This window comes from Euleptes europaea, chromosome 8, assembly GCF_029931775.1.
Source record: "Euleptes europaea isolate rEulEur1 chromosome 8, rEulEur1.hap1, whole genome shotgun sequence".
In the NCBI taxonomy this organism is placed as follows: domain Eukaryota; kingdom Metazoa; phylum Chordata; class Lepidosauria; order Squamata; family Sphaerodactylidae; genus Euleptes; species Euleptes europaea.
The window spans coordinates 43,311,634-43,325,673 of NC_079319.1; the positions used below are offsets into that span (position 1 = coordinate 43,311,634).

Sequence of the window (14,040 nt, forward strand, 5' to 3'; positions counted from 1 at the left end):
GGGCCACATTTACCCAACAGATGTTTCTGCAGACCTGTTGAAACCCATAGATCTGCAGAAAAATCTGACATTAAAAAAAATATATTGGGGAGGGTTGAATTCCCCCCCCCACACAGATAAAAAAGCATTCTCTGTGCAAGTACAGAGGACACACTTACCTTTTGAAATGGTGGCTGCTGCTGCAGGATCCATGTTGGGCCCAGCTGCCACCTGGAACAGCTCCCAGCCTGGCCACCAATGCTGTAGTGGCTCCCGGCCCAACTGCCGCTGTGGACGCCTGGAGCGGCTCCCGGCCCAGCCGCCACTACATCAAGCTTAAGGTCACTGGTGGGGCCTGGAGACATGATGGGGTGGCGAGTCTTGCGGGCCTCCCATCTGTTAAACACTAATCTCCATGATAACAAAGAAGTTCAACTCTGACCTTCAAAAGAACTGTAATTATGTGATTACATCCTATTTTGGATCAATCTGAAATATCCTTGCACACCCTATCCAAATAACCAGTTACCTCTCAAATTCCATTCCCAGTTTCCCATTATTTTGTTTGTAGAAATCTACACACAAAATAGCATTGATTGTATTTCTGCCTAGTGTGAAAAAATTGATTGTCACTGACCTCATCTGCTTCTCTAAGACAGGGTATCACGATCCTTTCCTACAACTTCATTATATGGTTCATTAACTTAACACCTTTATAATTTCCCCATTCCTTGATGTCTCCCTTGTTCTGAAAAACTGGTACTAAAGTACTGCCACTGTACTCCAGACATCTCAATATTTTATTTTTAAAAAATCACATTCAAAACTATCATTGAGGGTACTATCCCACTTCCCACCATATCCTTCCCTGTGACATGCATGAAAGACCCTACTGTTAACCTCCCCCATTGTTCACATCCCTACTGACAGAAGTTGATTCCACACAGAGGGTTTTCTCCATTTTAGCAACTTTCAGTATGCACCTTTATTGTCTGTTTCCAGATGACATCATCCTCCATTCCTGCACAAATCTTAGACAGATCGTTCACTCCATTAAATACCGAATAAAAAAAAGAAAAAGAGAAAAATCTTTCCTGACATGGCGTTCTTGGATGATCGTTTTCATGTGTTCAGAAGGGAACATATGCCTTGTGTCTGAATGAAAAGAAATTACCCATTTGCCCACTTCCTCTGTATTTTCACAGCCTTTTGTTGCTGACACCAACAAAATAGAGGGGGGGGGTCAGCGTAACATCTAGTGCTGTGACATTATGAGAAGGTAAGTGGCAAGTTTTCCATATAGACAAACACAATGGGATAGTCAGTATTTTCCAGCAAGCAGCATTACGAAAGAATTCAAGTATTGTGTTACTTTGGAGCAGTGCTATGCAAATGTCCAGGGGTCTTTTGTTTTTAAGTGTAGTGTTATACAATTCTTAAGCAGGACTACACATACACTAAGAAATTTAAAAAGGTAAATGAAGAATCATAACAGCAGCATGACAACTTGTGAAGACCCTGTCCTCTGTCCTGATGAGACCCCCCCCCACAATCTTATCCCTATTCCCCTCTTAGTTGTTTTGAAGGGCACCCCCTTAAAATCCTAAGTGTGGTGGGGATCCCTAGGATGATTCTCAGAGAGCATAACTAGTCTGCCATGACCAAGGCATATTCTATCATGGCGGCAGGATGTCAGCGATAGGCATTTTATCTACCCCCAGCTCTAAGGGATGTCTAATATCCTTTGCTTCAAAGAATGCTCCATCAAAGCAGCATGAACCATTTCATGTCACCCCTAAGTGTCACCTCCAATCCAATTGCTGATCAAAGCAGCAAAACATCAGATCCACTATAGATGATCCATCAAGGGTACAATTTTACCATCGCTTCACACCAGGATATTTATAACCCCTCCACCTTGGAATGTTAGGAGTAACCTCCTAATTTGCCCACCAGATCTGGGCAGCAATTTGACTGCCCAGTCAAATTCCAACTTCATTTCTTGGACCAATCCTGATCCTGGGAAAGTGGGGTCCCATGTCTAGCTATGGGGTCCTTGTCCATAAAAGGACCATCCTGGTCTGGTGAAATGTGTGTCAGGTTCTCTCTCTGCCTGGTTACCCCACCATCTGCTTTGCAGGGTCTTTCCCCCCTTCTAATTGATACTAATTGATACCTTGGACTTCTGCTGTACATACTTCCCTTGATTCACAGCCTCTCACTTGCCTTGGATCAGGTAGCATTGCCCAGCTGAAAATGCTTCCTTTCTTCCTCCTGCTTCATCCCTCATTCTTATCCCATCCACAGTGTGTGTGTGTGTGTTTGTTTGAGAGGGAGAGGGTAGTGTAACATTGGTTATTGTGGTTTATTGTGGTAGACTTCCAGTTTAGTTGTGGTTCTAAAGTTGTAGTTCTGGGTCACTTATAGTAATTAGAGTGACTGTTAGTGAGTAAAGGTTCCATTTAGTTCAAATCAGTTGGTTTATGTTACTTTCCCCCTCAGAACATTGCTCTGGAATAAAACCTCTGTATACATAATAGACAAAAGATCCCTTGTTTATCCTTCCGGAGCCTCTTTTTACAGCTAATTTACCCCCCTCCAAGTCCAGTTCAGGTAACAAATTTCAGGGGAGGGGTAGGGTGATACAACTTGCATTTGGTATGAAAGAAAACTGTGGCTAACAAGGGTAAAAAATCAGATTACCCTAGGTCATGAGAAATCTCTGTGGTGACTGCAAATTAGCAATGATCAGACCAACAAAATGACCACCACAGGGGAAAAAAACCTCATCTGGAATCAGCCAAAGAGCTGCACTTATGGAAGTGCCTGCCTTCCATATTGGATCCTGAGTGTTCAACCAGTGTTTATCCAGTGACTTCAGGGCTTTGCTGAGGATTCCAGTTAGTCTTAGGAATGTTTACCTTATGCATTGAAATAATCATTTCTTCTAATTTTAATGTTACTGCCATTGAACTGAGAACTCTATAAAATATTTTCCTTTGGTTATCAAAGTTAAGGAGCAAATTGATGATTACACTCCATAATGTACACATCAGACATTTTAGTTTTTATTATTTTTCTTTTTCTTTCATTTATCATATTTACGGGTTTTCATTTGTGCATATAAATCTATGTCTTATTTGAATGGTTTCTTCTCACATCAACCCTTGCCACTTTAGCATTTTTCTTTTTTAAAAAATCCCCAGCCTGTAAGCATACAGAAATTCTCTACACATACTGTTACATTGGTATAATGCTATTTCAAAGTAAGGCTGTATACGATTTGATACTATCAAAAATCTAAATTCTATCAAGTCTTTGCCCAGAATAAATTCAGCAAAAGTGAAGTGCAGCATGTTTCCTTAATTTTGTTTACTTCATTTATGCGGTGGTGGCACATGCCGTGACATCACAGTCAACTTATGGCGACCCCAGAGGGTTTTCCATGCAAGAGACATTCAGAGGTGGTTTGCCATTACCTGCCTCTGCATAGAAACTCTGGACTTCTTTGGCAGCCTCCCATCTAAATACCAACCAGGGCTGACCCTGCTTAGCTTGAGATCTGACAAGATCAGGCTAACCTGGGTCATCCAGGTCATTTACACCTTACCTGTCTCCCCAATGAGGACCCAAAGCAGTTTATACTGCTCTCCTTTTCTCCATTTTATCCTCACAAGCACCCTGTGAGGGAGATTAGAATGTGTGTGACTGGCCTGATGTCATCCAGAAAACTTCAATGGCAAAGTAGGGATTCAAACCCAGGCCTCCCACATCCTATTCCAACACTCTATCCACTACGCAACTCCGGCTTAATTTATTTTATTGCAAAAGTTCATTTTTACAGAATAAGGGGAAGTATACATTTGTTTTCCAGGCATTGTGTAGGCTAATGTAGAGAGATGAACAATGAGGCGCTGTGACAACTTGGAGCAGGAGCAAAGTGTGTTGCATAACATCAATCGCTGCATATCTTGCTTATGTGACATTCAGTCTATTTGACATTTTTTCTCACCCAAATACCTATGTGAATTCAAACACTCACATGGTTCTTGTCATTTGTTCCACAGGAGCACTCAATGCACACACTCCAACTTGGGGTGTTATCAATATGGAGATGTCACCCAATTCTATATCTCATCACCTAAGCCTCCAGCTGCATCTGTCATGTCCCTGATCCAGCATTTTAAGGCAGTAGTTAAGACAGAACAAGCTGAATCTGACTCCCAGCAAGACAGAGGTAAAGCTGATCAGTAAGACTGATGCTTGAGAAGGTTTGGATCCACTGGTGGAGAATGGAGTAGAATTTGCATAGCAGGACAACAGCCTGGAGGTTACTCATGGATTTGCTATATGAAAAGCAGGTAGTTAAGAGTACCTTCTACCAGCTGCATCTGGTTTGCCACTTCTCTCCTTTCCTAGACTCAACCAATCTGGCCATGCTAATCCATGCTTTTCTAACCTCACAGCTGGACTACTGTAGTGCACTCTACATTGAGCTGTCCTTAAAGACAACCCAGAAATTACAACTGGCTCAGAATTATTGTTAGGGGCTGCCAGTAGAGAACACATCCTTTCTATTTTAGAAAGGATACCAGTTTATTTCTGAGCTCAATTCAAGGGGTTGGTTATGATGTTTAAAGCCTGGATTGTTTCAACTCATGCTAGTTTGTTTACATCTTGTTTAATGGCTGCACCATTCCTGAATCAATCCTTAATGAAATAGGGCATTAATTACTGTATTTCCCTTTATTATCAAAGACATTACTCATTGTTGTTTTTGTGATCTAATACTGTAACTGTGCAAATTCAGTTACAAAAAATGAAAAAATAAATAAATTGCTTTGACTGAAAAAAAAGAAAGCAGAAAATAAAGCACGCACAGGAAAGAACTAACAATATGGATAAATTCAAGAGTGTTGTAGTGAGTGAAAAGGAAATAACTAAGCAGATAAGGCAGAGGAGTGTACTTTAAAGGGGCAGTAGCCTTGAGACACCTAACTATCACTTTCCTCTTCCAGAATGGACAGGGTGGCACTACAATTATATTGGGGGCGGGGGTCACACATCTAAGGAAAAATCAGGAAGATAACAGGGAGAACGTTATAACAAGTTGGCCATATCATCTTGATTCTCCAATAAAACAGTTAGTGTGAAAACAAATTGAGAAGGGGGGTGGGAAATAGTGTTGTGAGTCCTTTATTGCTAAATAGTGGTCTATAGTGTCCAGTTACCTGATGGCTAAACAATGGTCTAGCTCATTTTACAGGACTATAGAAGACAGGCAGCTTTCTTCCTACCTTTAAAGAAATCAATTTTGACCTTGAAACTATTAGCAGCTGAAACTCCTTTAGTGACATAGCAGATAATATTGAATGGAAGGCAGTTTGGGCTATGAAAGTCCCTGTCCATCTCAAGTTCATGCTCCGGATCCAGCTGAGTTTTTAAAGGGCTGTATTCAGGCACAGTTAACAGCACTTTCCTCAGAGCTATATACCAGATAGCTGTCTCATTTCCATTCCAGTTTTTTCACATCTATTTTGAAATAACTTTATCTACCCCTATCCAGACAAAGAACATCCTCCTCACCCACACAATAGTGTCCTCCAATTTCAAGACTAAACTGGGCAACTAAGGCATTTTAGCAATTGGAACCAGTGAAAGGCAGTAGCTTAGAATCTCCACCTCCTCACCTGGCCATGCACATAGAGATGTTTCATTGCACCCTATTAGTTATTATACTCCAAAATTACATCATCATTCACACTGTGCTTCCCAGAACCTTCATTAAAGTAACGGCTTCCTCTGCAATGCTTACCGAAGACACATTTATAGGTCAGATTATCATTTCCAGTAAACCCTTTTCAAATCAATCTGGCAGTATACACAAGATGAAAAAAAACCCCTCAGTTCTATACTTCGATGTACATATATGCAAAATATTCAAAACTGTATATTTATGCATAGATACTCTTGGAAGGGGGTGGTGAATAATCAATACACTCACTGCCCATATGCTAATGAAAAGTGATGCCCAGCTGAAGCAACCAGACCCACTATATTGATCATTGAGGCTTAAGCAGAGAAATGATTTCCCTGATATCCTCCAAAAACCAGTTCAATTTTTATAAGTGCATTATGTTGCACAGTTCAGTCCTCAGAAGTCTGTAAAAATGAAAGGCAGAACATAAAGGATACAAACCTAATTATTATCAATAAATCATGTATCATCCACACCAAGCATCACTTTTTAAGCTTTCTAGTAAAAGTTCATTTTAATCATTTTAAATAGCTTTCGCACAGCATCACACCACACATGCAACATTTAAACCCCCATTAGTTTCTAATTAGCATACTTTAATTAAAAATAATACATAACTGTTTTCAACAATACCATTTAAAATTGTAAGGAAAAATTGAACTTAGCTATATTTACCAAAAATAAATGAGTCCCAGCATCCTAACAGCTTGACAAATGTAATAATCACATCTTTTTATGGAAAAGACTATGGGAGGTCAAACATACTACAGTATCAGTAAGGTAAGACTCTAGTGATGAAAGAGGTGAGGCTTTGGCCTCAGTGGCTGGTGAGTTGGTTTGCTGGTGGGACTAGCCTGCTGCCACTATTGGACAACCAAAGAGAGGAGGGGAAAGGCCATCCTTACCAATAACTGTTGAGACGCATTACTGCAGCCAAGGGTATCTCGGTCAGCACTGTGCAAGAAGTCCAGCTGTACTGGCTAGTCAGCAACCACATGTCTGCACAGTGTTGGCTGAGATGCATTCTACAACCACTTGTGATTTCTGACAATGGTGGGCTTTTGCCTGCACTCCAGATATCCAGTCCCACAGCAGTGGTTGATTCCCATCATAGAACCAAATCATCAGCTGCTGATGTCCTCCTGTAATGTCATCACAGTAAGAAAGACCTCAGTTTAACCATAACCTTCAGGTTTCAGAAATATACAAAGAGACAAGCAAGCGTGACCAGTTGATGGTGGAAAGTGACATCAAGTCACAGCTGACTTATGATGACCCCTGTTAGTATTTCCAAGGCAAGAGACAAATAGAGGCGGTTTGCCATTGCCTGCCTCTGCATAGCAACCCTGCACTTCCTTAGTGGTCTCCCATCTAAGACCATTCCTACACGTATGTCTCTTGGCCAGCTTCCTCAATGGCAAGATCATAAGCAGCAGCTTCGAAGTGGCCACTGTTGCTCCCCACTTGATCGTTTTACTGTGAAAATGGCTGGCTTTGCTCCACTGCATGTCATCTGCCACCTTTCCAAACTGCAGCTGCTTTTCCTGGGAGGCATTCCCCCCCACCCTTGTGTTGGACAGTCTCTGGGCATTTAAATATTAAATGACCCTTTCCTGTCTTGGTCGCCATTGCCTGAAGCTGTTTATAAACATCCTCCTTGCAGAATCCAACCTCCTCCTATTTGCCCCATTCCATTTGATGCGAGAAGTGTGCAAAAGGTCTGAGGAACACTGCCCTAAGATATACATGAGGGGGCATGCAGGCAAGAATTGCCACTGCCAAACAAGCCATCCTTCACTCAAAGGGGCCAGCACTCATCTTATGGCTTGTTTTATTTCTCTATATTCATGTTGAGGGGATCTCTCCACTTCAAAAGCTGGCACAAAGCACCTCCGCCCGCAGTTTGTGCTGCGACCTCTGCACACACCACTGACACCAAATCATGTAGAGTAATTGAGCAATCTGGATCCTTCGTCACAATCCAAGGGGAAATTTTTCTTTTATTAGTTTCTTTAATTCATATCTCTTTTGGTGAATTAAATAAATGCTACTTTCAAGTGGTGAACTGTCCTAAAACTCCAGCCTACAGAATGAATTGCACTAGTGCTCTCTACCCTTTCTTTTCATGGCAGCACTAGAGAGCCTTATCTCTTTAAGGTGCCAAGTTGTTTGCATTTCTTTGAGCATCTGTTATTTGTAAAAGATCTGACTGGAACAACTGTCTTTGAAGTGCTATCTTAGCACTTCTAACCCAGAGCTAAGTGCTCTCTCCTCCCCTTAGAAGTACACTAGTAGGGTGCCATAGCCTGCCCTGGAGATGAGGCTCAAATAACAAGAATGACATGGGACTTTATGTTTGGTTGCTTAATGTAGTCAATGTGTTATTGTACAGAACTTTGGGGGTGTTTTGTTGGGGGTGTCCCCAGCACAGAAAAAAGGGGCTCCAGAAGGGATGTTTTGTCCCCACAGGACTGGTTTTTCAGTGTCAGTGGCTGGAGCCAGATGACCATGGACTTGAGAGTTGCTGGAAACAATGGGGAAGAAGTGACAACTGAGGAAACTAAAGACAACAGCATTCCCTCCCGCCTCAAATGGTCACCACACACACAGAGTATACAAAGAACAAGAAATAAACCAAAAAGAGATCCTGGATAAAAAATGGAGTTTCTATGCAGTAGCATTCAGAAGGTGCATCAAAGGTAAAAAAGATGGAAGTATATGCTCTTCAATAGGCAGGAGAAAGTACCACTTCCCTGAAACATCTTTAAATGGAGCAACCAACATTATCCCCCCACCCCCACCCCGCCGCCCCCTGAAAATCCCTTTCTGAGCAAGCACAAACTCTGGCAATTTCACCACTTTCCTTTAATGAAAACCAGCTTAATAATGCAATGGCAATGCATTGTTGTTTTTAATAAAATTGGGTTGGGGGAAAAAACAGAAAAATTATTTTGATGGAGGGAGGGCAGAGTAGAGTGAGGAAGGGGATTGGTAGGCAGGGTCTGTATGACGTGTGTGGTGATGCTTGGGAAAAGGGCAGAACTAAACATCTGTGGATTTAAGACTCCCCACTTAAATCCGGCAAGTAGAAATTTACTAAACAATACAATTTGGGGAAAAGGCACGTTGACGAAAAGCTGGAAATTACCCCACAATCCTTGAAGCTGCAGAAGAAGCCAGGAGGAGTAGACCCGAGCAAAGAACGAAGATTTAAAGGGGAAGATTTCCAGGAAACACCTCATGTGGAAACAGTCTAAGTACTAACCAGGGCTGACCCTGCTTAGCTTCTGAAATCTGTCGTGATTGAGCTAGCCTATTATATATACATATACAAAACCAGTGAACAAAATAGAAATAACTATCTGCAAACTGTTATATTTATATGTTTAACTAGTTTGCTCTCACATCTAATAATAAACTATAATAACTAGTGATGGATTAGCATTCCTATGATTAATTGAAAAATATTCCTCAGGCATTGTACGTATTCAGTGGGAACACTTACAAAACATGTGCACACGCATACACAGGTGTTCACATCCTGCCTTACCAACTTTCTCCCTTTCCAGGTCAGAAACTTACCTGACTGCAATCTATCTTTCATAGAAATTACTATTCACAAGCTTCCTCCCAGGAAGCCAAGAAAACAATCAGAGGACTGAGAAGACTACAATTTCCATCAGTATCATGAATACGAACTTCATTGCCTACTTTATGAGCCATAGCCACACATTTCCATTAGTTTCCCATACTCCCCACAACCACTCTCTTGCTAAATGTTATCAGTTGTAAGTTTGCCATAATTATTAATACCAATGTATAGTGATTTTTAGAATACAAGTATCAGAATCCCTGTACGTACAAAATAGACCCCTCGTTCCATCATTTATGTATTATGAGATACATAATTATGAGTAATAACTTTCTGTATATCAGGGTAACCCATCAAGAACATCAATGTTATCAGGGTAACCCCTAAAAATGTACATATTGTCCATGAGTGACCCAGTTTTGCTGCTTCCAATCCATACAGTGGTCACATAGTTTACTATTAGATACAGTAATTGGCAAAGTGATGCACCCGTTACTACTAAAATAAAAGTTGGAGTTCAGACAAAACCAAGTCTGAGCACAGACACAGTCCTTCAAAGGCTGCAAAGTTGTTCTCCTCATCTCTTACAATACAAACAGATATGCCTATGCGCTCAATACTCTACAGCATAGATAACAAAGTTCCCGAGCAGCCCTTATCTAATAAACTCTTATCTGGAACACTTGAACCTGGGTTCAAACACCCATTCAGCCATAACTCTCTCTCCAGACCAGTCATACTCTCACAGATTAACTCACAGTGTTTGTTATCAGGTTAAAACGAGCAAGGGAGAGATGTGTATACTTTCCAGTGCCCATTGATGGAAGGATCAAAACAACACAAATGGATAGACACAGACAGACAGACTGCACTGTTCCCACCAACCAAAAGGTATAGCTAGTACTCAACACACACCAAGTTCACACATATCCCTTAAGGTCATGATGCAATGTTTGAAAATCAATTATCTAGATTACAGTCATGCTCTGTTGCAGGAGGACCACGCTGGGGTGTGGCAGGGTTGATAAGGATATTTTTTATTTAAAAAATTGGTGGAGAATAATGCAAATAAAACTAAATGTCATTTTAGAGTGAGAAAGTTCTATATAATATTAAGCATAACAACAACTGGAGAAATAGTCTTTTCATTCCAATATATCTTCCTGAACACAAAAAATTCTTTCAAACATTAGATCAGAGACTCCAATACAGTCATCAATAGTAGTGACCATGAACTAAACGTTGTTCAGAAAGACTGTAAAATAAATAAGTCAACCAGTAGTCAAGTGTTCGCTGAAGGAATTTAGAGTAACCTTGGTCTTGGTATTTTCTTTCCTGACGTTTCGCCAGCAGCTGTGGCAGGCTTCTTCAGAGGAGTAACACTGAAGGACAGACACTGTCCGAGAGACACTGTCCTTCAGTGTTACTCCTCTGAAGATGCCTGCCACAGCTGCTGGCGAAACGTCAGGAAAGAAAATACCAAGACCATGGTCACACAGCCCGGATAACCTACAAGAACCAATGAACTCTGACCGTGAAATAATTCGACAATAATTTAGAGTAAATTTCTAAAAACACCTGTTTTGAGAATCACATAAAGCGACAAGCAAAGTGTGGAGAAACAAGTAATGAGGACCCACTAGGGTTAAGTCCACAGGCATTTTTCTTACACAACCATACAGTCACTAGCTAGTGTTTTCATAGCTAGACAGAATTTGAACCTCTGCCCTATGTTAAAATTCTCAGGTTTTACTCTCTTTTAAGATTCATTCAGCATCACTTCCAATTATTTCAGTGGTATTAGAATTTCACCCTTCTCCAAAGTATATGTTCAGAAGTTTTAGATTTTTGTGTTGACTAGTCGTAAAGACAATTACACACAAGATATATCATACACATACATCATGTGTAATTATAAACTAAAAGTGTATGAGTACTTCATTGCAAAATTGAACAACATTTGACCCAATATACTACTCTTTAAATTTAATGTTAGTATATATTTAAATGTGCTAATTCTATAAAGAGAACCAAAAAGAGTTTAACAATCGACTAAAATTTCCACTACTGTTCAGGCTTGTGGATCTTTACGATCTTTTAACACTTCTTTTTTCCTCTAGGATAATTGCTTGTACTTTTCTATAAGGCCACACAAAACTGTCCTGCTCTAGTGTCTACTTCCTACACTACTTTTAAGCAACAGATAAATCAACACCTCAGGAGGAGGCACACCTGTGCCTTAACAAGAATGAAAATGTAAATTTTAGAGTGAAAATATAAATGTTTCAGAGGAAAGGTGCACGTTTAATTTTCTCCCTAGAGGGAATCTGGAGTTAGTGTCTCTTCATTCTGGAAGAGCCAGAGGATAATTCCGAGTGACATTTCCATTTAAGACACTGGGGTGACTCCAGCACCAAGCAGCACATTTTCAAGCCGTGGAAAAGCACACACCGGCCTGGCAGGGGGGCGTGGATGCCATCTCTCCATTGTGCCTCTGTTCAGCCACTCCTGAAAGGCTCTCGAAGCGGCAGCGACGGCAGCGCGATCGATCTGGCCGCGATTGCAATGCCGCGCAAGGAAGGCGCGGGCTCGGCTGGGAAGCGAACCCAAGCCAGCGCCCAGAGGCCAGGCTGACAGCGCCCCGCAGACAGACAGGCGCCCCGATGCCCTTGGAGCAAGACCACCCGCCCCCCCCTCCGTCCCTCCCGCGACTCAGGTGGCCTCCAGGAAGGCGCGCGGGCCTCTTACCTCCAGATCTGCCCGAGCTGCAGGATGTGGATGAGGGACTGCAGGAGCCAGATGCAAAAGGCGCAGGAGGCGGAGCGGCTCTTGGGGGCCCGCACGCCGCCGCCGGCGCCGCTCCCGCTGCTGGTGGTGGTGGTGGCGTTGGTGGCGGTGCTGTTGGTGCTGTTGGTGGCGTTGCCCTTGCTGGCGTTGGACGCCTGCCTCTGCGGCGTGCCCGGCCGAGCCCCGGCGGCGGCGGCGGCATCCATGTCCCCCGCGGCCGAGCCGCTGCTCACCAGCAGCTTGCTCTCGGCGTGGCCGCCGCCGCCGCCGCCGCCGGCCGAGGAGGCGGGGGCCGCCCCGGCGCCCTCGTCGGCGGCGAAGTCGTGGGCGAACCAGCGGAAGCTGAACACCTGCACCGACAGCGAGCCGAGCAGCACGAAGAAGAGGGTCAGCCCGAACCACCAGCGCTGGCCCCGCAGGTAGTAGTCGGCCGCCAGCCAGAGGTCCGTGCCCACGTCCGCCAGGTACACGCTCACGGCGGCCACGATCCACAGCCCGTCCCACAGCGAGTAGCGCCGCTGCTCCCGGCTCGGCCGCAGGCACAGCGACGACGAGCCCCCGCCCGAGCCCCGCGAGCCCCCCGCCGCCGCCGCCGCCGCCCGCCCGCCGCCGCCGCAGCAGCCGCCGCCCGCCTCGCCGTCCTCCGCGCCGCCGCCGCCGCCGGGCCCCGCCGCCGCCGCCGCCGCCGAGGGCAAGCCCGAGGCCAGCGCCTGCACCGAGCCCGAGTGCTCCGAGTTCTGCAGCGGCGTGAACGCCACCTCGCTGCCCTTCTTCCTCTTCAGCCGCCCCCCGTCCGACTTCGCGGCCATGATGCGGCTGGGAGGGGGACGACGGCGAGGAGGCGGCGGCAGGGAGAGGGACCCGGTCCGGGAGCCCCCTCGAGCCCGCCCCCGCCCTCACCCACCCACCCGCCCGCCCGCCCGCCGCGGACGCCTTCTCCGGGCGCGGACGGGGCCGGGCCGGCGGCGCCTGCAGGCGCGGACCGAGCGCCGCCCGCCTGCCTGCCTGCGGGGAGACCCGCTCACCCGCCCAGCCCCGGGCGGGAGCAGCCTGGGCAGCCGCGCTCCCCGAGCCAGCGCATCCTTCCCTCGGCCCGGCCCGCCCCGCCGCTTCGCCGCCGCCGCCCAGCTGACTGACGCCGGGAAAGAGGATGACCTCATCCCTCCCTCCCTTTACACACACTCACACACCCAGAACCGCCGTGGCGCTCCGGAGGGAGGGAGGGAGGCGGGAAGGCGATGGCACTGGGGAGGGGGCCTGGAGCAGCGGGGGATGCAACAGGAGGGGGGAGGCAGGCGGGGAGGTGGTCTGCGGGACTCGGACGAGCATTACCTTCGCAGGGCGCGCGGGGCGGGGGGGAGCTGCTTGCTCGTGCTGGGGGCTGCGGCTCGTGGCCCGCCCTACCTTCCGAGGGAGGCCGAGCGGGGTGGGGAGGGGTGGGGAGAAGCGATTTATTACTATTTATGTCTTCGGGCGGGAAGAGACCTGTGTGTGGCGGGGGGGGGTGTTTGTGGGAGGGCGTCGTCGTGGTCTTTGAGAGACCCGGGCTGCCTTGTGCCGACAGGGCTTCGGGTCTCCCAGCCTGCCTGCCTGCCACCCTCCTCTGCGCCACCGCGAACGCATCCTAGGGGCTGAGGCTGGGCTGGTGGCGCGCCCTGAGGACTCTCGGCCTCAAGCTGGGTGGGCGTGGAGGGGGGAGGGGGAGGGAGCCTTCTTGGCAGCAGGTGGTGCGAGCGGGGTGGGGGGGGGAGCGGGAGGCGCCTGGCGTGCCACAGCCATGCCAGAAGAGCCCTGCTTCGGTTGACTGGGAGGCCTTCTGTATGTGTGCCACGAGGGAGGAGGAGGAGGAGGGGGGGCGGGTGCCGGAAAGCGTGGCTTGCCTGAGCGCGAGCTCGGCGCTGGGAGGGATGCGGGCGATGAGTGA

The 14,040-nt window shown here is 46.1% G+C and overlaps 1 protein-coding gene across 1 annotated transcript in view; it reads right to left on the reverse strand.

Moving 5' to 3' along the window:
• The window catches only part of XKR4 (XK related 4), a 137,816-nt gene extending 124,891 nt beyond the window's left edge, over nucleotides 1–12,925 (reverse strand). The window contains exon 1 of the mRNA XM_056854525.1: nucleotides 12,078–12,925. Coding sequence (XP_056710503.1) covers nucleotides 12,078–12,925 — 848 coding nt within the window. The remainder of the gene's footprint in view (nucleotides 1–12,077) is intronic.
• Nucleotides 12,926–14,040: the final 1,115 nt, after the last annotated feature.